This window comes from Puntigrus tetrazona, chromosome 14, assembly GCF_018831695.1.
Source record: "Puntigrus tetrazona isolate hp1 chromosome 14, ASM1883169v1, whole genome shotgun sequence".
In the NCBI taxonomy this organism is placed as follows: domain Eukaryota; kingdom Metazoa; phylum Chordata; class Actinopteri; order Cypriniformes; family Cyprinidae; genus Puntigrus; species Puntigrus tetrazona.
Genome location: NC_056712.1, coordinates 5,221,741 through 5,246,406, shown reverse-complemented (window position 1 = coordinate 5,246,406; position 24,666 = coordinate 5,221,741). Strand labels below are relative to the sequence as shown.

General features: G+C 39.6%; 1 protein-coding gene across 6 annotated transcripts in view; it reads left to right on the top strand.

Annotated features, from left to right (window-relative positions):
* The window catches only part of thoc2 (THO complex 2), a 59,198-nt gene that overhangs the window by 11,411 nt on the left and 23,121 nt on the right, over positions 1 to 24,666 (top strand). For all 6 annotated transcript variants that reach the window (XM_043257626.1, XM_043257623.1, XM_043257625.1 and 3 more), the window contains exons 10-22: positions 1,841 to 1,996; positions 3,730 to 3,902; positions 5,101 to 5,296; positions 5,777 to 5,815; positions 6,197 to 6,327; positions 8,066 to 8,167; positions 13,802 to 13,886; positions 15,289 to 15,382; positions 15,768 to 15,848; positions 16,085 to 16,181; positions 17,129 to 17,246; positions 18,001 to 18,180; positions 24,022 to 24,186. In XM_043257626.1, the coding sequence (XP_043113561.1) occupies positions 1,841 to 1,996; positions 3,730 to 3,902; positions 5,101 to 5,296; positions 5,777 to 5,815; positions 6,197 to 6,327; positions 8,066 to 8,167; positions 13,802 to 13,886; positions 15,289 to 15,382; positions 15,768 to 15,848; positions 16,085 to 16,181; positions 17,129 to 17,246; positions 18,001 to 18,180; positions 24,022 to 24,186 (1,617 nt within the window). The remainder of the gene's footprint in view (positions 1 to 1,840; positions 1,997 to 3,729; positions 3,903 to 5,100; positions 5,297 to 5,776; positions 5,816 to 6,196; positions 6,328 to 8,065; positions 8,168 to 13,801; positions 13,887 to 15,288; positions 15,383 to 15,767; positions 15,849 to 16,084; positions 16,182 to 17,128; positions 17,247 to 18,000; positions 18,181 to 24,021; positions 24,187 to 24,666) is intronic.

The window sequence follows — 24,666 nt, the reverse complement described above, 5'->3', positions numbered from 1 at the left end:
TAATGCCCATTTTATTCATTGGCATATGAGTTTTAATTAAATGATAGTATCTAGTAACGCTTGTGTAGGTAACAGGGCTGACAAAAATTCCAAAACAGAGGTGGGGAAAAAGTCATAAAATAATCATTTACACAGCCTGCGTTGGCACAGTACCATTTCTTGTCATTTAAGGTCTCTTGATTTAATCAACATCATTAATTAAACCTATTGACTTTTTCAATTGGGAAAAGTGAAAAATGGAATAATTTTGTGGAGCGACCCGTTTATGAGTCCTTTTCTTAAAACAATACACAACTTGAGAATGCAATTAGCTTCCTTCCCTTTAGTAGGAGTTTCCCCGGTGCAGAATGTTCTTTGCCTGCTTTAACTCTCACAATTTGAATAAGTTAAATTTTTCATGCTGCTAAGCTGGCCAAGGGCAACACATACTCTTAACAGCAACGAGGGTGATAACTGCATTTAAATGCATGAGTAAATTACCTCTCTGTGATGATTGACGGCGATAACCATAGCAACCGATAGAACAAAACAAAAAGTCCTAGAACTTTTTTTTCATAAACATTGCTCTTGGCTGAATACACTCGGTAGATTTAAAGGGATAGCTCACCCAGGCTTTAAAATTTGTAGTTCATTCAATAGGTAGGTAAGTTTTTCTTCAGCACAGCATTTAAGAAGGTCTTTATCTGAAACTGTGCTTCTTTGTGATTCAAACAATGCAAATCAGTCGCTTGAAAGTCAGAAAAATTCAAAATTGCCAGTCCACATTGTCAGATAACGTCCTTTTAAACAGAACAAGCAGTGAATGACATTCTTTTAAGTTGTTGAACGCAATTCTGCTTATTAGAATAACAGGTGCACTTGGACTCCATTTACACACGGACAAACGTCATTGTGGAGGAGATCGAATGATTGCAGCTGAAGAGTGGCCTACGTGCATCTGAAGCGGCGTGCTCATAATAGAGCAGCTCGGAGAATAATGCCAGCTTAATGTCATGCTCGCATTAATAAAAATCAATGCCGAAAATGCAGTCGCAAAATCTGCAACAGACATGCATTTTAATACTAGGGTTAAATGTAAGCTACACAGGACGAGCTTAATTAGTCCTGGACAAAATGAGCTTGTGTTCTTGATGTGAGTTCTGTGTCCTGTGGAGACCATTAGTAGACCTAGTTTTGGTCATTATGACCCATTGATGCCAATGGAGGTGCCAATTATTATATCTTCAATTAAAAAAAAATGTTTTCAAATGTATGGACACCGTTTCTGCCACTAAATAAAAAAAGGTTATTGCGACTTTTTATCTGGAAAAAAGAATTGGCAATTTTGAGTTCCTCTCATCATTGTGAAAACCTCACAATTGGGAGTTAGTGCAATTTTGAGCCGAAAAATGACTACGTTCTCTTAACTCACAATTCTGACTGTAAAACTAGCAATCGTGAGGTTATCTCAATTCTGAGGAAAAACTCGAGATTGCAAATTCTACGCTTTTCCGACCACTGAAACACAAGTTTAGTGATCTCCATTGAGAGACTCTGTTAAAGTGAATAAAACGGCCACATTCACCCTGTGGTTTGCTGCATTCTCAGTCACAAACTCTAATAAATCTAAACATTGATCTTGACTCTATTGTTATAATCGGCTTAGGTTGATGTATAGTTCACTTCTTCACTTCAACACAATGGTCTTATCTTTTTTAATACTTAACATAATTTGGAGTTTATATTGGGGAGCTCAACTAATATGCAAATAGGTTTAAATCGACTACTTATTTCTAAAAAATATGTATAAATAAAACGCACAACATAGGTTAAAATATCTAAATCATGTGCCTTTATGCAGCTCCTCCCACTGGATTCCAACATCGTGGAAGAGCACAAGAGAGAGATCCTGGAGGCCAAACAGATCGCCCGCAAACTCACCATGGTGGTCGTCCCCTCCGAAAAGACAGAGGACAAGGACAAGGAAAAGGAGAAGGAAGAGGAAAAGAATGAGAAGGTGACTTGTTTTTGCTGTAGCGGATTCAAAACTGAAGCACCAGACAGAAATGTGGAAAAAAAAAGCCGACTGTTCAGTGGTGCTATTAAAGGAATACTTCACCCACAAATAATCGTGTTATTCCAAACCCACACTGAAGGACTTGAACAGAAATACATCATCATGTTTGAGCTAGTCTTCAGTTGAAAGCACTTTTATGTAAAGGCTTTTCAGATTTTTTCATACACGCTTCAGGACAAGTTAAAGTTGTAAACATCATTTGGCCACTTTTTTTTGTTTTAATGATTGTTACTTCCGTTTTAGTACTTTTTAGTACCATTTAATTTGTTGTGTTGCTAAGGCAACATGTCTAATTAGTTTATTTCAGCTTTCGATTCAATGAATTTTCCCAGTTAACATGCTCTCGAACACTTTCAGAAGAGCATGGAAGAGTTTTATGATGTAATGGTATAAATGCATGTAAATGTCAGTGTTACATAAATGCTTTTGCGTGGCTGATCAGATGCTTGATTACAGCGGCGCATGTACAGACACTCAGCATGCACTCAGGAACTCTGCGTCTGACAGCCTCGCTGTCACAAAATGCACTTTCAGATGCGGAGACGAACTTCGGTTTAGTCGTGCCGTTTACCAAGTTAATGGTTTAAATCAAACCATCGCTTGTATACTTGAAGAACACGGCCAGAGAATGCACTCTGAGAAACAGCAGCAGTAGACATTAATAATGTTTAATTCTAATTAAAATCTCGCTTCAATTCATTATTTAAAAGTGTATATACTTGATACGCACAAAGGCAGCCTTATTGAACACGAGACTTTTCAACACTCTTCATCTTTCAGTGCACTAAATTAAAACGCATGCGAGGTTGGATCTAGATGTCACACTTAAGCGCTTTTCTGTATGGTCTTGATTATCAGAAGTACCAGTACAAAGTATATATTAAAAATACATGCAAATGATAGCGCTGTGCTTTTGATTGTGTGCATCTGTACAGAAAATCTTTCGTCGTAGATGCAGCCAACAGACTTGCTTCTATTTAATTTCATTGAATCAAACAGCAGTATTAATAACAGAGACACTCAGTCTTGGAATGATTTGTCCGTTTGCTTCAATTACGTAAAAAAGGGAATGAAATATGAAGATAAAGACCATGTTCTTTTTAAATCGAATATTACAATGTAGCTAATAAAGGAGTGTGTTCAGTAGCATATTGTTGTGCTGAACAAGGACAAATTCAATTAAAAATTAGAAGTATATAATGAATTGTCCTTAATGTAACTAAATAAAACGACCCGTTTCCAATTTAAAGCATATGAAATTGAAGTTAAATAAGAACAGTTTGCATGGAAAGCTGGTGTCAGGTGTCAGATTAAAATGAAGACAAGCATATAGTTTTATGGGGCGCTTTTATTGTGGATTGTAGTTCAGTGAGAGAATTGGGCACGACATAGAAAACTTCATTCACAAATGAATCAATATAGTTGCCTAGGTTTAACTTTATGACTGAATATATGAGAATCCATATTTTGGAGCTGTTGTTGTGTCTTTGCGTTAGTGTGACTTGTAAGCAGTATGAAACAACACAGATGGTGTGTGCGTGTCATCTGTCTCTGAAGATAAGAATCCCCTCAGACTCCTCGGCAGCAGAGATAATGAACAGAAGAGCGTGTAATGATGCCGTATGTGGAGGTGTGTCCTCCGCTCCTCTAATCTGTCTCTCCTCTCATGTCAGCCTCCTGATAACCAGAAGCTGGGGCTGCTGGAGGCGCTGCTGAGGATCGGTGACTGGCAGCACGCTCAGAGCATCATGGATCAGATGCCAGCTTTCTACGCCACCTCCCACAAGGCCATCGCCATCGCACTGTGCCAACTCCTCCACCTGATCGTGGAGCCGCTCTACCGCAGGTACGCCGTCCTGCCGCACGGTCTGTCCTCGGCCTGTTGGTGCCGGTGACGTAGAAAGGGGAACTTCTATTATGACCTCCCCTTGATCTGCAAGTTCCCAGCCGTTGAGTTTTCACAAGCGACAGCTGCAATACAGTGGTGAAAGTTTTAGCTAGGCATGCTAACTGTTCTGTCTTTGGCTGCAGTGATGCGCACAGAACACCATCCCATCCTCAGAGGAGACAAGAGATTTATTAATTTATCTACTGTATATTAGGCTGATGCCACACAGATCTGTTTTTGTAACTCATCTGCGGTTATAACGCAAACTTGATAGTTTTAAGTGCAATAAAACATGTAAGTGTTTAGTGCTCGTGTATTTGTGACGACAACTTCCTGTACACTCAGGAAAACCTATATCAGAACTGTGGTTTAAGCGTGCAATTTCAGAAGTACTTGCTGTAAAAGCACAGCTCTGTTTTGTGAAAGGGGTTGGTGAACAGCGGCTCATTTGCATTTAAAGAGTCAGTCGCAAAAAATGGCCTTTTTAAAAGATCTGTGTGGATCTGTGGGACTTGTTTTAAAATGTGCATACTTGGTCTTTTTATTTTTAATCATAGGCATTTCCTTTCTCTCACATGAAGCAAATTCATTTGAAAATGCTTTCAAATGTTTGAAATTCCACATTATACACAGAATTCCACTTTTATTACTGGATTCCACAACTGTCCACATTTACCTCGTCACTGAACTTCATTTTTAAATATTCACATCAGTTTTTTTGCAGCTAATAAAGGTGTTATTAAAAATAACAAATCTAATTGGTTGTTTATCTAGCACACCGTACATTGTTGCTTTTGTATTTTGAAAGTCTAGTTTACAGTGTGGGTTTTGTAAATGAACGCCTTAAATCTGGCAAATAATAAAACTCATAATAGTAGTTTCTTAATAGCCCCTTTTTTGCCACAAAGCTCCATGTCAGAGTTAATGTCTTCACATTTCTTACCCTTTATCTCTAGTGTCAGTTGCTTGGAAACGATGCTGGAAAGATTTAAGATTTTCTCACTTTTTTGTTATTTTTCATTAGTGTAGAACCTAGTGCATTAGTATAGAGACGTGATTTGAGCTGTAACTATAGACCCAGTGCTGAAACGGAAGACTCGAGAGATTCAGAAAGCGGAGCTGTGTGTTGAACTCTTTGAACGTCTTGTATTTTTAGGGCTGGTGTCCCCAAAGGTGCCAAAGGCGGTTTGATGACGCCGCTGCGGAACAAACAGGCACTGCGGCCGGCCGAAAGCTTTGACGATCTCTTTAAGGACGTCTTCACCATGCTGTGCTACCTGGGCCCTCACCTCTCCCACGACCCCATCCTATTTGCCAAGGTCGTGCGACTGGGCAAGAGTTTCATGAAAGAGGTGAGGACTCGTGCTAAGAGATGGCTGATATATCCATTATATATTTGAGCAAACCCTTGAGAGGTGGCCTAATAAAATCATTAGCCATAACACTCGATGCAGCACAAGTAACTAAGTAATTGGGTGAAAAACTAGTTAATAACACTATGTAGAAGAATCCTTGGATGATGTTTTAGTGGTGATACAACAACTATCTTAACCCCGCACTGGCGTTATGATGGTCATATGTCTTATTAGATCATGTGGAAATAATTCAACCATTTACAGATTCTGCTTTGATAGCCAAGTAGATGGACTTTTTCCATTGTTATAACAGTATAGTCCTTGTGTATTTTTTGTAATGGTGTGTCCCAGAGGTTGATGAGGTCTATATTAACTCTTCGACTTATTTTAATGAAACCTGTGTGAGCCTCATTTTATTGTTGGTTAGCCTTTATTGATCACTGTCTGTCTCTGTGTCTCTTTCCCTTTCTCTTCCAGTACCAAAGTGAAAGCAGGCAAGACACCAAGGACAAAATGGTGAGTCATGGAAAGTCCTGAGTGGGAGTGTAAAGTAGTATGAAGAACAGGTTTCTGGCTTTTTTTTGTTGTTGGCTGAATTCTAAAAGATCAGCTCTTTGAAGTGTATTTGACATTTTTCTCACCCAGTTTAAACTCAAACAAATGATCTGTTAAACAGTTTAGCATTTAAACGGTGGACAGCTGCCAACTTTATCTAATTGTATTTGGTTACTAAATGTTCCTGTGATGGCCAGCTGAGTTTTCCTGATGGATTTAAAGCTATAAATCATTTTCCAGCAGTTGGCGTGTTTTGTATCTAGATGACCGACAGGTCTTGACAGTGCAGCTGTGTTTGTGTGGATGTATATGAAGTGTCGGACGTGTCTTTGTCTCCGGCAGGACTCTCTGCTGAGCTGTTTTCTCAGTATTGCTGATCAGGTGCTGTTACCGTCTCTTTCACTCATGGAGTGCAACGCCTGCATGTCCGAGGAGCTCTGGGGCTTCTTCAAACTCTTCCCTTACCAGCACAGGTAGAGTCACATCATCACTTTATCTTGACCTATAGGTCTTTCTGCTCTGCTCAGCTCAGTATATGAGCAAAAATAAATGATAGAGCTTGTGTAGCTCCGCCCTCTTTTAGCACTGCTTTTGTTTTTCTTCTGGTTTGTATTTCCACATCATGAACATAAAATTTCACAGATTTATGCACGAACAGCTTGATGTAAAATGTTTCAAATTAGAAAATGACCAAAGGGCATTTTGGGTCAAGCGAGCGTCGCGTGTGTATGAGCAAGTCGAGCGGAGCACAGTCTTCAAGAGACGCTCTCCGCTCCGCTCCACTCACATGCTCTTATTTTTCTATTTTTTCCTCAACAGTTCTCCTCACAACACTAAATTAATTTAAAGCGAAAAGGATTAGAAACACGCCGATACCGACGTAAGAGTAAAGCTAACTTTTATGTTTAAGCACAAACTAAAAAGTAAAACCTAACTGTGGCAAAACTTTTGGTGCATGTCGGTAATGTTATCTCTTCATGGAGTGGGGATTGGGTAAACAATATATTATTGGATATTGTGGGTTTTTTTCCCCAATTATTAATATTTTTGACACATTGCTCAGCCGAGGAACACCCATTCAGCACAAAAGATTTATGGTATAAATTCAATGACCATTGGTCGTTAGCAATAAGAGTTAGTACTTGCTACTTAATAAGTGACTTAACATTTTTACATTCAATCTGTCTACCAAACTAGCAGCGCCAAAGCTTTTTGTTTAATTTGCACTTTTTATCGGTTTAGAATTTATTAAGCCTATGACCGACACATGTACTGGCTGCACAGGAGAAGATACGAAGGATGTGGACAACCAAACAGCCCCCGTTGACTTCCTTAGTTCTTCAACATAGTATATTTTGTTTGCTTACACAAATGAAAATATCTTTTGTGCGCAGCAGATGAAAGAATGTCATACAGCTGTGTTTCATAATTGTACTTGTTTCGGGTGAACCATCACTATAAAAACGAAAGAGACCAGTCTGAAAGGCGCGAGGATCTTTTGAGCGTAAAACACATTTAAATTTAATGTCCAAGGTTAAATAATGCTAAGCAACTTTTTCTTTTTTTTTTTTCAGAAAATATATTAAGGCACACTTTGAAAAATAATTCTTCTGAAATGATTTTAAAATTGTTCTTTTTAATATTTTTATTACCGCTACATTTTTATATATTTGCATTTGCTTATATGGTGATCTAGTTTTTTTATTAAATTTATTTTACTGTAAAATTGAGATGTTTTGTCCTGCCATGAATATAGCCACTGTTGCTGGCATGGTGTTAAATCCTAAATCAATCCCTTTAAGTGCCACAGGTGTGGCTTTACCCGACAGGACTGCATGCAGGTCAGGATTCAAGGCCAGCGTGGAGAGATTTATAACCTGCTACAAGAATCGAAAATGTGGAGACAATATTTCTGGACTGGTATTTGCTAGCATAAATTCAAATTCATGCTGTATCTGTTGGTAACCGACAAATGCGATTGGGGATGTGTGACATTACGGTCTGTTTTACCACGGGAGTCGTTATATCAAATGATCTGTGTGTGTGTGTGTGATCATATACCAGCTGAAGAATACGAGGCTGTTTTTACTGCTGCACTGTATATTCCATGCCTATTCCCTCCGGATACATATCTAAGCGCTGTCAGAATGCCTCGATGAGCACGTTATATATTGTCATTCCCTTACACGTGTCTCTGTGTTGTGTAATTAGGTATCGCCTCTATGGGCAGTGGAAGAACGAGACCTACGGCAATCATCCGCTCCTGGTGAAGATCAAGGCTCAGACGGTAGACAGAGCCAAATACATCATGAAGTAAGTTTACTTTCTCTCTCAATCTAGATCAGTTCAATACAGTCCTAGCTTCCAGTGGATTGTCATGAATAATTCTGCATCCAGACTTCATTATCTAGACGACTCTTTGCTTTTGTTTTATGAAAGATAGGGTATGTCTTAATTTTCGCATTAATACAAATACTTCATTAAACTGTATGCAAGACGCAAGACTTTTACATTTTAAACCACTCCTTAAAACACTCCAAATGTTATTTAACTATTTTTTTTAGATGTTTTGTTTAATCTTTTTCTTGCACTCTAATGTTAAAACATCCTGCATGAAAAGAATCATTTAATCTCAAGTGCTGTCTTTGTAACGTGATAGAAGTGCTGCACAAAATCAGTTTGTTTCCTTGAAAAGGAGCTGCATGGAGATTATGAAAAAGCCCAGTAAAATAGTATATAATGACTCATAGGTTGTACGTCTATGGTGACTTGGTGTCATTAAATGAACAATTCACTGAAAGCCCCTTCTTCTGTCCATTAAAAAAAAAGGCATTTTCTTTTCTTTTGTGTTCTGAAGAAGAAAGTCATGAAAGTTTAGAAGGTGAGGAAATAATGCAAGCGTGTTCATTTTTGAGTGAGCTGTTTATCTAAGAAACCTAGCTTAACATTACCTAGCTAACTTCTAGATCCTTGCTGCCGAGGAAATCGCAGAAATCCCTGTTTCTATGGTAACAGCCTATTGGTGGGACTCCACAGAATTATGGGTAGTGTAGTCAGGTGAAGATGGCTTCCGTGCATTTACTTGTAAATATAAAATCAGATTTCTGTTTTTGATAGGAACATAAGCATCCCCTTAAATGGTCTATTTTTTTTATAATTGCAGACAGACCTACGTTGAGCTCTGAGGTTGTTCCACTGTTTTTTTTTTTAGTTTTTTCCCTCTGCAGTTTCTTAACTCCTACCATTGCCCGTAGACAATGTGAAGATTTAGGATGTTACATCAGTGCAACTTTAAAGGCAGTTCTCCTTGAACGGTGTTTATGTTGCCCTGCGTGCGTGTGTGTGTGTGTGTGTGTGTGTGCGCGCGCTCAGTCCCCTGTGCATATAGATGAGCTCTTTGAAAAGGCTCGCAGAATTGCTGCATCAGATTCTTTGCTTTCTTTTCAAGTGTGTTGAATAAATGATGATATTTTGGCAGATAATTGGATGGAGAGGGAGCGAGCGGAGAATGAGCCGAGGCTAAACACGTCAAAAGTGTTCAGAGAGAGAGGGAGGGAAGCTCAAGGTCGCCTGTCAACCGGGCCGAGTCGAGCCCTCGCATGTGTCAGACAGCTCTCAGCCGTTTAGTCTCTCTCATTGGATGCTGTTTGTAGCTCATGCAGGTAGTTTTGTGTTTTTCAAGTGTTGAATTGCTAGATGAACATGGCTGGACTAAGGTTAGACTTTACAAGCGACGTCTGCGTCCAACATTGCATTAGTTTTTTTTTTTTCAACATGTTTGTATGCTATTCGTCACGCTTATTTTTCTGGTTTGCCTTTTTATTTTTTCCTGGTTAGTAGTTTAATTTTAATCGATGTTGTAGCCCGAGGCCGTAGAAATCTGAAGGACATCACGTCGAGGACAGAGAGGAGCTAGTATGATTGCAGACGTGTGAAGGAAATAAATATTTGTTGAGCTCGACGTGAGGATGCAGCCTTGAATGTGGAAGCTTGCTACAAAAGAGGCTGTGTTTGGTCAAAATTATGCTATATTTATCCCACACGTTTTAAAAATGTATTAGATACCAATTTCAGGTTTAAATTAAGTATCTAATCAAGTCCAAAATATGAATAATTATTATTATTATTCAAGTTATAAGTGTATAAAATATAAATGTGTGTTTGTGAACCGATTAATCGCATACATGATGTGTGTGTGTTCTGTGTTTTTGGGTCAAATTTATTAATAATTGACTCAACCCTAATGTCTTCCAAGATGTATATGGGTCCCTCTTGTAAAATAAAATAAAGTATGCTAAAAGAACACACATGCTCATCTTGCTCATAATACGCAATTATAGTGAAAAGGTCACGCTTGACATAAAGGGAATGAAAAGTCGAAATTCTTTCCTAGCAAAAATATTTTTGAAATATGAAAACATGCAGGATGCACACATGAAATGACTATTTTAAACAATAAACTGACACAAAGACGTGTACATGTCATTGAACATTTGAACCACTTTTGAACCGGTGTCCTCTGCGCTCGTCAACACTGACCCTGTACTTCCGCAAGGCAAACATTTGCGTCATTAATTTTTTTAATGATCGATCGTTTTGTGAGATGAGACCCTTATTCATCATCTGGTTTCATCTATAGCCTTTGAAGCTGCACAGAAACTTTATTTGTGACCTTTTGGAGTCCATTGAAGTCCACCATATGCTGGAATGTTTTCATCAAAAACCTTAATTTATTTTTGGCTGAAGAAAGAAATGCATTAACATCTTGGATGACATGGGGGTGACTGAATTATCAGGAAACTTTAATTTGAAAGCGAACTAATCCTTTAATCACTGTCATGGACCGTCATAAAGAAATGCATGAAAAACTTGTGGCCAGGTATGAGCCGCAACTATTATCAAAAATACTAATAATAATAAATGCAACAAAACAATTTCTTGTGACTTTACGTAAAGTATTGTGTGCATTATGAAGAACTGCACTAGAGCTAACATTAGCATCATGCTCAAAACTCACTTTAAAGCCCCGAGTGTTTGTAATAACTTGTGGTATTTGTACACATGAAATGCTAATTTGTACAACAGCCTATAAATAGCATATTTTAACAACGGTAAATGACCACATTATGAAAATATCATATCGCATCCTATCGTAATCGTGTTTATAATCTATACTGTGTTTGCTCAGTTTGATCCATTGGGTGGATGGATGGATGGAAAGCATTTGTTGCACGCATCTTCTGCGTTCTGTGGCCTTACGTGACTGTGTGCGCTATGAGGCGAGCTGTCAGACATTAGCGGAGCGTGTGAGTTGTAGGGAGGTGCGACTGCAGTGCTGCTGCGGAGGATCTGTGAGCACCGAGGCAGAAACACGGAGGAGGTGAAGAGACGCACACTTTATAAAATCCATCTGCATTGAGGAGTTGTTCTCTTTCTGAGCTTCTCTGCCGCTTGATTATCACCCATGACGTATGTGAACGGAGCCTATATGGGAGAAGCGCGTTCATACTAATGCACAGATGTGTTTTGACATTTCGGATGTCCTGCCTGTTTAATCCTTTAAGACACGACTGACTTTTAGATTAATTTCATTCATATAACCACTGCATAAATACGCGTGCAGCCTCATGCCACGAGTGCCCTTCAGAGCGGACACACAAAGCGCACATGAACATTTGAAAGCAGCCGTCTGTGAGTTTTCTCGTATCTAATAAAACTATCTAATTGCATTCCAGACAGCATTAATGACGTCTTTGTAGAGCATTTGAAAGAAAAAAACGCTGATGTACTGGTGAAATCGCACAATGTAGGCAATGTAGCATCGAGCAAATTATGCCTGCGATTGTCCTTGTAATTTTCTTCAACATTTCTGAAATGCTGTATCTGATGTTAGATGCTTGTTGTAGGGTTTTGTGTAATTCACAGCAACTATAATACTGCTGCTTATAGTGCTTGAAGGTTACTTTTGGAACTAACCCCAACCCTTTATTATTATAATTAAGTTTTTTACATCTTTCCTGGCACAATTGAAACTTTTATGAAAATGTTCATTACTGTCCTAGTGAGACGACTGCCCCGTTGTTCATGTGAGCTTCATACGATTTCTGGGTATCAGAAGATGTCATTAGAGCTTGTTCATTGTGCTCTGAAGGTTAAGCAAACCAATTAGGCCACCTGATGTGACGTGGGCAATGCTCAGGAACACACACACACACACACACACACACACACACACACACACAGAGACACAGAGGGCTCTCTTATTAAGACCAATGACACCGCCACGGCTCAGCAGTCAGCAGCTCCTGTCGGCTCACCAGCTCGAATGGAAACTCCACAATGCCAGCGCTGGCTCTGTGCCCTCCTCCAGTGTGCGTGCGCGCGTGTGTTTTTCCCCAGCTACTTTATTAATTGACTTTTTAATTGGCTCTTTTGTGCCACACTTCAGACAAAGCAGCTCTGCTAGTCTGCAGGAAAACACGGCCCCCCGTGCTCACAATTAACAGCGTTATAAAGAACAGCCCGAGAGGCGCTGCGCTTCACGTGACAGTCCATCATGTGCCTGCTGGCATTTGTGATAAGAAATCAGTGCAGAGGCGTGAAGACTCATAAAATACGAGTGAGACGGGACATAGACAGCCGTCCACTCTCACCGATAGCGGAGACACCCCGTCTGTCGCCTGCCATGCTGAGGTTCTCGCGAAATTCCGGTGTTCACAACACTGGGAGACCGTGTTAACAAGAAGTTGACAGCGAGTTTGTCATCGGGTATTTGATACTTAAACCATTTAAACAATGTTTCCAGCAAGAATAACTAACACTTAAAGGAATCGTTCACCCACGAATCAAAATGACCCCATAATTGACTCATCTCCAAGCCGTCCTATGTCTATAGAACTTTCTTCTTTGAAATGGACACAGTCGGAATTTTTAAAAATGTATCTTGGCTTTTCCAAGCTGGGTAACGCTGATCACCATTATTTTGAAGCTCCATAAATCATTTATATCTGTTGTAAACCTAAGCTATACTCCTCTGGGGGGTTACTTGCGTCATTTGAGTCAGAGGTCACCCAAGAAGCTGAACTCAACTCTGTCACTCTGTCAACTCAGTTCTTTTAAAACTGAAATATTTTTGTTACAAAAATGCATCGATCTGCTTCAGAAGACATGTTTTAACCTCATAGAGGCATATAGGTTAGTTTTACGTCGGAGAGATCAAATTTATGGAGCCGTTTTGTTACATGTCCCTTTAAAATGCTCCGCTGACCTCGCCCCTCTCTTCCACGGTTCCTTCTGGTCTAAGACTAACATGTATAAAAAACATACACCCTTCAGTTCAAACATGTAAAAATAAATTTTGCATCCGATTACCTTTAAAAGTGCAAGCCACACATGCAGTAAACCATTGCTATTTAGAAATATTTCAGAAACCAAAGTTCAAAGCAGTATGAACTAATGAAGCCTTGTTTGCATACCTGGCTAATAAATGTTGAATTGAAATCACATGACTTGGCAATTATGCGCCTAACCACTGACTTCTGTAGAGATTTGATTACATTTTCTTAGTTATTTAAAAAAAGGCTGCACAATCATTTAATGATATTTTTGCTCTTTTTGCACCAACATCCGTTTTTGTACAGTCACATATTGTCTATGGTAGTAAGTATAGCTGTTTTAAATTTACAGGCCCGTTTTAGTCACTGGTGAATAATGCGTGGGGCAACTTTTGGAGCTTAGCAATGTTGGCATCAATAGGCAACAATGTAGGACACAGGGCCCACAACCGATTAAGTATCCAGATAGAAATTTGTTACCCATTCACATTGGAAAAGTTGCCAGGAAAAAATTGCTCATTCGCCCCGTATATCATCAGCCTTAGGGTAATTAATGGTCCCACTCTTTTTGGGTTTTCACCTATTTTTCTTTTTTTTTTTTTTTCCTCCCCAGGCGACTGACTAAGGAGAACGTGAAGCCCTCAGGAAGGCAGATCGGAAAGTTAAGCCACAGTAACCCCACCATTCTCTTTGATTATGTGAGTATTTTATTGCTTGTGACGGCCATAATGGTCCGCTAGACTAATGGGCTACTTTATACGGGGCTACTTTATAATCTGCAGTGTGCCATCAATTTTCATTGCTCCTGAGATTAAAAAGCACGTAAATAAGCTCAGACCTGTGGCCTAATGCCCAACATCAGAACGAGAGCACGAACACGACGCTAAATTTATGCTGTATTAGTCAGTGGGCTCACGGTAATCGCATTCATCTTCATCGAATGTAAGAAATTCATGACTGGGCCGACCGCGGCTGACAGATCTTCATGTGTGCCAGAAAGTTTTCATCAGGATGCTGCTTTCCGCTGGGTTCGTTCTGAAGCGATGCGGAGTATTCTTCTGCTGTCACCGTTCATGCTGTGCGCATCTTCAGCGTTGAGAGACTCCACGAGTTTGCTCTCGCGTACCGAGAAGAAAAGACTTGGAAGTGGCTGACGTTGGCAAGGCTTTGAATTCATTAGCATTTCTGAAAAATTCAGAAGATTCAGTGGTGAAATAAAAGATGGAGATGAGCTCTGATGAAGGCTGCGTTGCTGGCAGAGGACTGTGCTTTTCTTACGCCTTTCTTCATTTTATGAGTGCCCCGAGAGAGAGGCCACTGACTGATGCTGCTGCTACAGTACAACATCAAATCAGAATTGATTCGCTTGGCTAGGATCGATGTCGCTGGCCTAATTGAGCAATGTGTTATTTTACATGACCAGGGAAATATGATTAGTGGCGTTTGCAAAGACAAGTTTAGCGATATTGACCGATATTGATCTCGACAGCGATCATGTATTTTAGTGATCTGGTTGCTTCAACTAGAATTTTTCTATTGGTTTTTGGATCATAAAAATAATCTGTGACCAGAAATGGTTTGACTTATACATGTTTTGTTAATGATAATTTAGATATTATTTAAATACTCAATTTTAAATCCAAGAACCAGATGTAAAAAGCTAAAAATAAAAGCTATTAAGCACTAGCCTTTTAAATTTAACTGTGTTAGGTTTAGGGGGAGGTTTGTTTACTACCTAGTTATTGTAATTACTGCTGAAAGTACATAGTATGTACATGAGAAACAGGACTGTAAAATGTACACTATCACAATCAGTTCTATTACAAATGAATGCAGCCTTGTCTTGCACTGCTTTCAATTTCACTGGAAAAAAATGCATTACCAGTGTTTAATAGGTTCAGCTGGATGTCTGTTTTATTTAGCAGTATTTCTGATTCCTGAAGTTTGAGCAGAAGTGGTATATGGAAATGGCTCAGAAGTACTTGAATAGCACACGTAGACCTCAGGGGAATAAAAATAAAACCACGCAGAAGGAGTGAGTCACTGCCGCAGAGTCCTGTGTTGTTAGGTTAATGAATGTAATGTTTTCTTTTCTTTCAGATTCTGTCTCAGATCCAGTGGTACGATAACCTCATAACTCCAGTGGTGGACTCTCTCAAATACCTCACCTCTCTCAACTACGACGTGCTGGCCTGTATCCTTTCAGACGGGTCTTATAATTACACTCCCACTGCATAATAATCTTCCCCCTCCGCTAATAACAGCTCTCCCAGGAACTTGCTGATCTCCTCCAAACTCCCGTAATTTGCGCGTGATTAAAATAGCATGTAATCGCTCACCTTGACTTCATCATCATCATCACTGAAGCTGACAGCTTTGCGTGTTTAAAATGAGGGAGGAAAGCATTTTTGCAGTTGGAGAGCAGCGGAGGAAGATAGACTGTTAATTTTCTTTTGAACATGCCAAAACAATGTCTGACCGTATGAGTAATAGTCTGAAGAGCGTCTGCCGCTTACAGCGGGTGTGTTATCTTTAAAGAGCGAGACGTGGCGCGTTTGAGTCCTTGACCGTGTGGGCAGATTGCATTATTGAGGCTTTAGCCAACCCAGAGAAAGAGAAGATGAAACACGATGACACGACCATTTCATCATGGCTGCAGAGTGAGTGCCGTGTTTCCTCTAAAACGCCTCTTCGTTGGGTCGAGAAGCCGAATAAATTGAACTTCTGCCTGGCATCCTAATGGACGCTAAATGTCATTTCTTGAAATGGTTTGACCCTGCTGCTTAGAGTGTGTGTGGAAAGCAATTTGGAGCGCAAATGCGTGACACTCTTGACTTGCCCTCGCACGCTCATTCTTATGATAATATTTTGCTTTTGTCATCTCCTCTTTCCCTAGGTCTTGCTAGTCTTTGTGGAGCTGTTTTCAGAAAATATCCCATCGAGTTAGCTGGTCTTCTGCAGTATGTGACCAACCAGCTAAAAGCGGGCAAGAGGTGTGCTAATGTTTTTGCTGAGGTGTTTTCACGCTATTCTTATTACTGCTCAGAACATCACATCATCCAAATAAAGATGCACAGAATCAAGCATATGTAAACCTCCGGAACATCTCTTCATCCTGTACTTTTATGCTGAAACCGAAAATTTGAAACCGAAAGTTAGGACTGTGTGAGCGAATAGCGTTTTTTACGCCAGTGTTGAAATGTGCTGTGCTTGCAACACCGGTTCGCCCAGTCCACATGCCCAATATATTTAATATACGGTAATTATCATGTAAAGTGATGCATTTCTCTGCACTGAAGAGGTTAATTCCAGCGGTATATTTCTCTGCATATATGTCTGTAAGCAGCAGCAGAAGCAGTGTTAAAAGGCTGTGGGTTATCCTTCAACACTCCAGAGAGATGTGTGTAGGCAGGCAGTTAAAGCCCTCTATAGAGAATCGACAAGCTCTTACTGAGAGATCTGGATTGAGCTTCATACTCGTGAAGGGGCTTTACGGGTTGCATGCATGTTAAATAATAGATTTGATTGACAGTGGTGTGTCCAGTGGGGGGTTGATTTCTCATCAAGTAAATGTTTTTTCTCTGAATGTAAAAATAATCAAACGGAGAAGTTTAATTAAAATGTCCCAGCGCAGGTAAATAGTTTGAAATTAGCATAAGTAGTCAATGTTTTGGTGGCTTCTGACACCAAAAATGGGTTGCAGATCTGAGAAGGCTACCGCTGTGCATCACGGACCAAGATGTATACCGATCCAATGCGTTCGCACTAGAGCAAGATCCACCAATATGTATTTGAGGATGTTGTCTAACATCTCCACCAAGGAGTCACAGCTCCGTTTAATTTCCTTTATTCGGTGTCGTTGAGCGTGCAGAGCTCCTGAAGAGCAGCTTTGTTTTTATCGAGGGCTTTAATCATTCCTGTGTTTGTTGTTTTATGCTAGTTTTGACCTGCTGATCCTGAAGGAGGTGGTGCAGAAGATGGCAGGGATTGAGATCACAGATGAAATGACTGTGGAGCAGTTGGAGGCCATGACAGGTGGAGAGCAGCTCAAAGCGGAGGTACGCAACGTAGTCGTCGATTAGCAAACAGCACGCATTTACATGCATGAGCCATGTTTGCGAATGTGTGGATGTCACTGCAATGGATTCGTGACGTTACAGATGTCAAATGCTGAAAGTGTGCTTGTGCTGCTTTTTAAAATGTATTTTTAATACGCCACAAAACTTTATATGAATGAGAAAGTGATATTAAATATGTACAGTTTTTTTTTTCTGTAAATAAGGTTGCTGCATCCACTTCTAAGAGTTTTGTCTAGTCTTCGGAGAATCAATTCTCAATACCACAATGGAGTACTAGGGTAAAATAAAGTCCTCAAAATTATTCAACTGTTAATAATGAAAAAAATATGCGACCACTGATGCAGAAATCAGGTCCTCTGTAATGAGATATTGCTAGTGCTCCTGTGTTACCCTGTTATTTTGCAAGCCAGCACTACTTAGCAGGTCAAACAGGTACCGAGATGCATTGCAGATGGGGTTTGCCTTAACAGTGCTTCCTTGAAAACACAGAAGCAATTAAATTGCGACCACATGGGGAAAGAAGGTGTTCATAATGAATCAAGTCAGCAGTTTCTTGTGCTTGTGTAAGTGAAGGAACTCCTGAGGTCATCTGCGCAGCTTCCATATTGGCCTGGTCATAGTTGGTCATGGCGTCTGCGATACCTCATCTTTTGCACATCACTATGAAGAGGCATGATAATGGATTGATGGGTTTTATGGGAGTGTTTGCTAGTTTCTGATTGTGTGTCTGTAGGGCGGCTACTTTGGACAGATCAGGAACACTAAGAAGTCATCTCAGCGCCTGAAGGATGCTCTTCTGGACCACGAGCTGGCGTTACCGCTGTGTCTCCTGATGGCCCAGCAGAGGAACGGGGTGGTCTTCTCCGAGGGAGGAGAGAAGCACCTTAAACTCGTGGGGAAGCTTTACGATCAGGTATAATCAGCCGCTCTTGAAACCAAGATGACTCAGATCCATGTGGTCCTCAACTCTGTCACTGTAGTTTCTAAAAAGAGTATAACTGCTAATTAAACATGACAAGCAGCGGAGCTCATGCAGTGGAGCTGATAATACATTTCTTCAAAACTGTTTACTTCAAGTTTGGCTCTTGTTTACTTTTCAGTCTAGTTAAAATGGTGCCGTGATATAGATAGACAGTCAGACTTTAGGGTTCCTGGAGGGGATGTTCAGGAAGAAACGGCATATAAAATTGCACATTTTAATGAGGTATAGGCTGCCAATTAGGAAAGATCCGCCTTTTTGATGAGAAAATGTGTTAATGGTGTTAATGACTGAAACATCATGGAATAGAAGTTCTCTTCAACACTGCTTTACTTCTTCGTCTGTTTCTTTCTCGCGTCGATGCCATTTGACAGCCCGTCTAAGTCACCAATTGTTAAGCCTTAAGTGCATGAATGTCATTTACATATTCAAGTCTTCAGTAACCCATGTCTATATATCTAACACGAATGGATCTCTCAGTGCTGCATGGTATTTGAATAAGAATTACAACGGAATAAAATAAAGCGCTTTTGTTACCAGTGTTCAATTTGAGGTGATCACGATCTCAACTGTATTCTTAAAACGATTTTCAACATCTTCAAAATCAATATTTTGATTTAAATCGGCCTTCGGGATCACTGGGATAAATTCTGGTAATTTTGTAACCGTTTTGTCCAGCTGCCTCAGTCATTTTCACTAATTTATTTACTCATTATTGCTTTATATTATTGGCTCCCTGATGCATCAAAGTGATTTCTCAGTTAAGAATTCAATATTAAATTGATGATAAATCATGAACTCTGTTTTGAATTGCAATGCTATAATTTGCCTTGGGCAGGCCTATGGAAACTGTTGGGCATGGAGACTCGCACACATTGTTACTTTTATATATGTATTCGTGTATTTTCTGTTGCAGAAACAGGCTTCCATACTTTTCCATCTTTATTGACATCAAACGTGGAGCGACATGTCCATATTTGATAATCAAGCCGATAAGCTGTGGATAAAATGGAGGGAAGAAAAAAATACAATGACTATAATTAGTTTTTTTTGTTTTTTTTCTGTGCAAAAAGTTACAAAATGACTTCAGTAAAGAGACAATGTGCCAAAACTATTATAGACTACTTTTGGTCAAAGTAGAGTTTATAATAAATGAATAAAATGTACTTTAGTTTGTCAGATTTTAGTTTTAAATTTTCGTCTAGTTTTAGTCAACTTTATATGACGTGATTTAAACGGAGATAATAAAGGTAGGCTATTCCACAAAACTTGGTCTGTCTTTAGAACTGTCATCTAGAAACCTTCAACAGTTTGGTTTGACGACCTGAAAAATCTAGCATTAAGTCACCTTAAAAACAGGTCTATTTAGGTGGTAAAAAGGTCTATTTAAGTTTAGGTTTAAGGGATCTCAAATATGGTCGTGCAAAATGATTACTTTTGTGCTGCTTAAACACGAATAAAATAGCTAATATGCTAGTTAATAGAAAGAATTGTTTCCAAAACTGAATTTTCGCACTGCTTTATCTGATAGACTTGCCAGCCCCTGATCAGAGCAAGATCTCACTGAAGGGAAAAGAGCTGCGTGAACATTCTGCAAGATCTTTATCTATTTTTTTGGGGGGTGAAACCGACTTTTTAAAACAAGTAATTGAAAGCTGCTGTTTCCCAAAGCAAACCAAACTGAACGATTGAGTTTTAGAAACTTTTCATGGTCGTCAGTGTCGCAGTCGGGAGTGGAAGTGGCCCGTATCAGCCATGGGAAGACTCACGTAGAGAGTTGTACAGAACTTCTGTGATTTTCATCCGCCCACACACTGGCAGTTTGCTTTTCATGTTCAGCAGCTGCGCAGCTCAATTACTCACTGGGTAATCCAATTGACTGTTTCCTCTCTCCCCCCGTGTTCTCTAGACATGTCGCAATTCACAGCAGATGGTGCTAAAAACTAACATCATCAGCTCCATTCTGTGTGGGACTGCGAAATGATGCCGCCGGTTGATCCTTTTTGCTTTTTATTTTTTCATCTTTTTTCTCTCAATGTCTCAAATTAGAGCCTTTAGCAAATAATTCCCTCTCGCGATGCCAAATTGTCTAAATAATTGCTCGTGGTGTGAATGAGAAACACGCTTTTTCCTGACATCAGTGGGGAAGCTTTTAATTATTAATTTTGACTTTTTTTTTTTTTTTTTTTTTTTTACTCGCTTTGCAGGAAGTTGTGTGCTGCTCATTGCAATCAGCAGAAATGTGTGGGGCTCCTGTGCCCGGCTATCACCGCCTCTGATGCACCACAGAGATTGATTGACTCATCTCACAGACTAAATATGCATTCAGCATGATTGCATGATTTATGCATAAGCAACCTGAAAAATATTAGAACAACTTAATAATTTGTATAAATTTGCCTTATTTTGCATGCTTAATATGTCTTTTGGCATGCTTGCCACTTAAAATATCCTAGTGATCTGATCAAACTTAACTTGTCCTGCATTGTTAGTGCTACAAACAAAAATGGTTCAAGTCACATGACTTGCTGAAGAGAGGTGATCAGGCATCTCGCTTAGCAGAGGATCAGAAACGGGTCAGAATATTATAATGTTACGGTCAGTTGGTTTTGAGGAGAAATCTTTGACTACACAAACTGTTGATTTTCTTGCAGACTGAGTTGATTTTGTTAAAAGCACAAGTGTTTTAGAGTCCAGCCAGATAATGCAAGTAAAGACGGTTTATTTTGTATAAATGCATTTCCTCACCACATGAACAAACTTCTTGAAATGCTGGGATAGCATATTTTCTTTCTTCTGCTAACTGACTCAAAGGAACTCATGCGTTTCATTAATTTTGTCTCAAAATGAGAGGTGGAAAAGTTGCGTGTGAGACATGTGACAGCGAGTCCCTCAGGCAGCGTTTGGCAGTCTGAGCTGATTTGAGTCTTGAAAACAAGCCAAACTAATCTCATCTTCCTTTTGATGTCCGGTTTTATTGTTAGCACACTCTGGACACGATATTCTTTGCACAGGTTTAGAGAGGTCTCATATCTTGTGGTCCGTTGCATCTGTTCACGAGAACGCGCTGCTAGTTTATCTTTCATGCCTAGATTTTGGACTTTAGACAAAGTTTACAGCATGCTCTGGTTGCCCATTTGGGGAGTTTTCAAGGATAATTGTTTCAGAGCCGGGCTCATTTTTTTCCTAATTAATTGGTCAGCGATCGAGATGCATTAGGTCTGATTAAAGACCAACTCTGAAACAGTTCAGTTCTGGTCAGGTTTGAACTCATAATTCAAGTGGGACCCTCTGGAAGTTTAATGAACCCCCTTGGCTGAGAATTTCTCCAAACTTTGTAAATTAAAATTATAGATGCATCCCAGTTCATGCACTTGTTCGCTGTTGTCTTTTATTGGTATAAATAGGGAGTTCACCAGAAAAGTGCATCAAACCTCCAGATGAACCCTAATGCAATTGTGTTTCAGCTTTAATAGCATAGAAGGAGAGGGGATATCAAACTCTGATGCTGGATGACAGAACCTTATGAAGATCATAAACAACACGGTAGAGTGCATAGCGTATGGTGTGCCATTTAGGACACTGCTTATGTGTTCAACAGATTTCGTCCGAGTTTTGATGCAGTGCATTGTGGGGTTGTTTTATCTGCCATTTGGATAAATTCAGTACCAACATAATGCGTTTTGACAACCACACAAATGGACCACGAAGCAGGCTCATCTTTCCATTTCTGACACTCAAAAGTGTTAAATAGTATACATTTTCTGTTAAGATTTTAGTATTTGCGTTTTTCATTTTTTTCCCCCCAGATTCACTGCTCAGAGATAGAAGCGCTTTAGGTCTGATTAAAGATTAGCTCGGTGACTGTCCAGTTCTGGTGAGGTTTGAAAACGATCTAACCGAGCTGTGTGATAATTCATAAAGGGAAATATGTTGTGTAAGTAGCAGCAGTGGGTGAGCGCATTAGTATCACAATTAAAAAGCAAAGAGTGCCTTGAAATGCCATTGATCTTCTCCAAAATGAGTCCTGCCTTGCAGGGAAGCTAGTGCACAAAGTTAAATTGTTAATTCATCTTGATGCATGGCGCTGTGAGTGTAATCCTGGAACATAAACACTGCTTATTCGCTCTGATCAATGAGTGCATGTGACTTGCATAGATACATAAACCCCTGTTTCTAAACAATGCAAATGATCTGCAGGTCTGAAAATCCATTTAGACTGGAAGGAGCTGACGGCATGGCAAAAAGTGAACCTTGGTTAAGGGCTGGGTGTAAATATTGACTTAATGAATCTTAATATTGATTCTTAAAAGCCCAAGATCGATATTGGTTTATTTCCTGTGCTGCTTTTCAGTGTCAGCGCACTCCTTCTGCTGGATCTACAGCCTCACCGGATCGTCCTCACTAAATGCATGTAGTAAACGTATAATACAACCAGTGTAGACTGATATATATAAGTGAGTCTAATGTCTGATTCACTAAAGAGACTGAAGCACATGAACAAATGACTCTCTTCAAAATTAATCAATAACAAAAAAAAAAAAGCTCAAGCTCATGGCTGATTCAATTAAAATGAATGAACAAAAATTGCTTATGAATTGAATCAAGAGCTAGTGAGTTAGAATCAAATCAGGAAATTTGACTCTTGGTTGAATATACACTTGTTTTCTCTCTACTAGGGGTGGGCGATATGGGCTAAAAATCACAAGATCACAATATTTTCCACTTTCGTGGTCTTATCGCAATATGAGGCAAAAAATGGAATTACATTTTAGTAGGCTTTAGTTAAATCACAGGCAAAATGTTTTTTAACCTTTTATATAACTAGAAAAAAACAAGCTTCATGATCTAATGGGAAAAAATAAAATGGTCTGACTTTAAATGTTTGAAATGATGCCGCATGAAACAACTGCGCAAAAGAAAAACAGCAAATGAAACGAGAGAACATGCAAGTTGACTCTCTGATAGCAGATGGCGGTGAAAACTGCTCTGCTTTTGAACGCGGAGGTGAGAGAAAAAGAAAATGCCATCTAAAAGACAGCTCCTTTCAGAAATTTGTTCACATGTAATCGCCTATTCACTGAATAATCCTTGTCTGTCCATCTAATGAAAATAATGAACTGTATCTACTGTATAGCAAAATCCATATCATGGCACAATATAATACAGATAGTCCCGTTAATATTGGTCTGACACCCAACCCTTCTCTCTATTAATGGCTGGAAAAATTTAGATGTCATGAATCTGTATGTCATACAAAGCTAATCTAAAAAAATCATCTTCCTGGCCTGTAGAAATGAAAAACAACCCTTCAAACATTGTGTTGCTATTCCTCAGATGTTTCTTGAGCGCATAGACTTCTTCATTTTCCCCAAACTGCTGTACTAGACACTGACACACGTTGCACACCCCAGTCTGAAAGTCACAGTATTGTTGTTCATTAGGTCTCTTTAACTTTGTCTGGCAGTAAAGCAGCTGTCCGAGAACATTTGGGTAGTTGACCCAGTGGTCCGGCCGTGCCTCACTCCCTCCACCAGCTTCCTCTGGAATCTCTCCCCTGTGTCTCGCTCCCACTAAATTGCTTTACTGTGCATCCCATCGATTTCGACGGAGAGCCCGTGATGAATGGCTTTAATAAAGCGAGGTGCAGTTCCCCAAATAAATGAGCGACCTGAGGATTTATTAAGAGCATCTGCATTTGGCCGGGACAGAAACGTGGACCGGTGGGAGAGACTTTTAATGATGAATGTTTCTCTTTCTGCTTCCTCCCCAAAGTGTCACGACACTCTTGTACAGTTTGGTGGCTTCCTGGCGTCTAACCTCAGCACAGAAGACTACATCAAACGGGTGCCGTCAGTCGATGTCCTCTGTAACCAGTTCCACACGCCACACGACGCTGCTTTCTTTCTGTCTCGGCCCATGTACGCCCATCAGATTCTGGTGAGTGTTCACAACACACTCTTACACACCCCATTGCAGCAGATCATAGCGTTTTGGCTCCAAAGCAAGCCAAGGACCCTTTGATCTAAACCGACATGTATATAAGTGATGTTATATTATGGTAATATAACGACTTTTACCTAATTAAGAATTAGTAGGATCCCTTGGAATTTTGCTGAATCCCCCCGTTGAGTATTTTATGTTGAACTTTTCTTTTTTTACTTTGTAAATTAAAAGTATAGATGCAACCCAGTTTTTGTACTTGTTCACTGTTATTTAATGGTATTATTTATGATTCATACAAACTAAATGAAACCTCATGCAATTTTGTGTCCCAGCCTTAAGAGCATAGTAGAAGGAGAGGTGATATCGAACTCTGATGCTGGATTACACAACTTTTATTAAGTCATAAAAGACACAACATAGCGCATGGTGTACGGGGTGCTGTTTGGGACACTGATTATATGCAACAGATTCTAT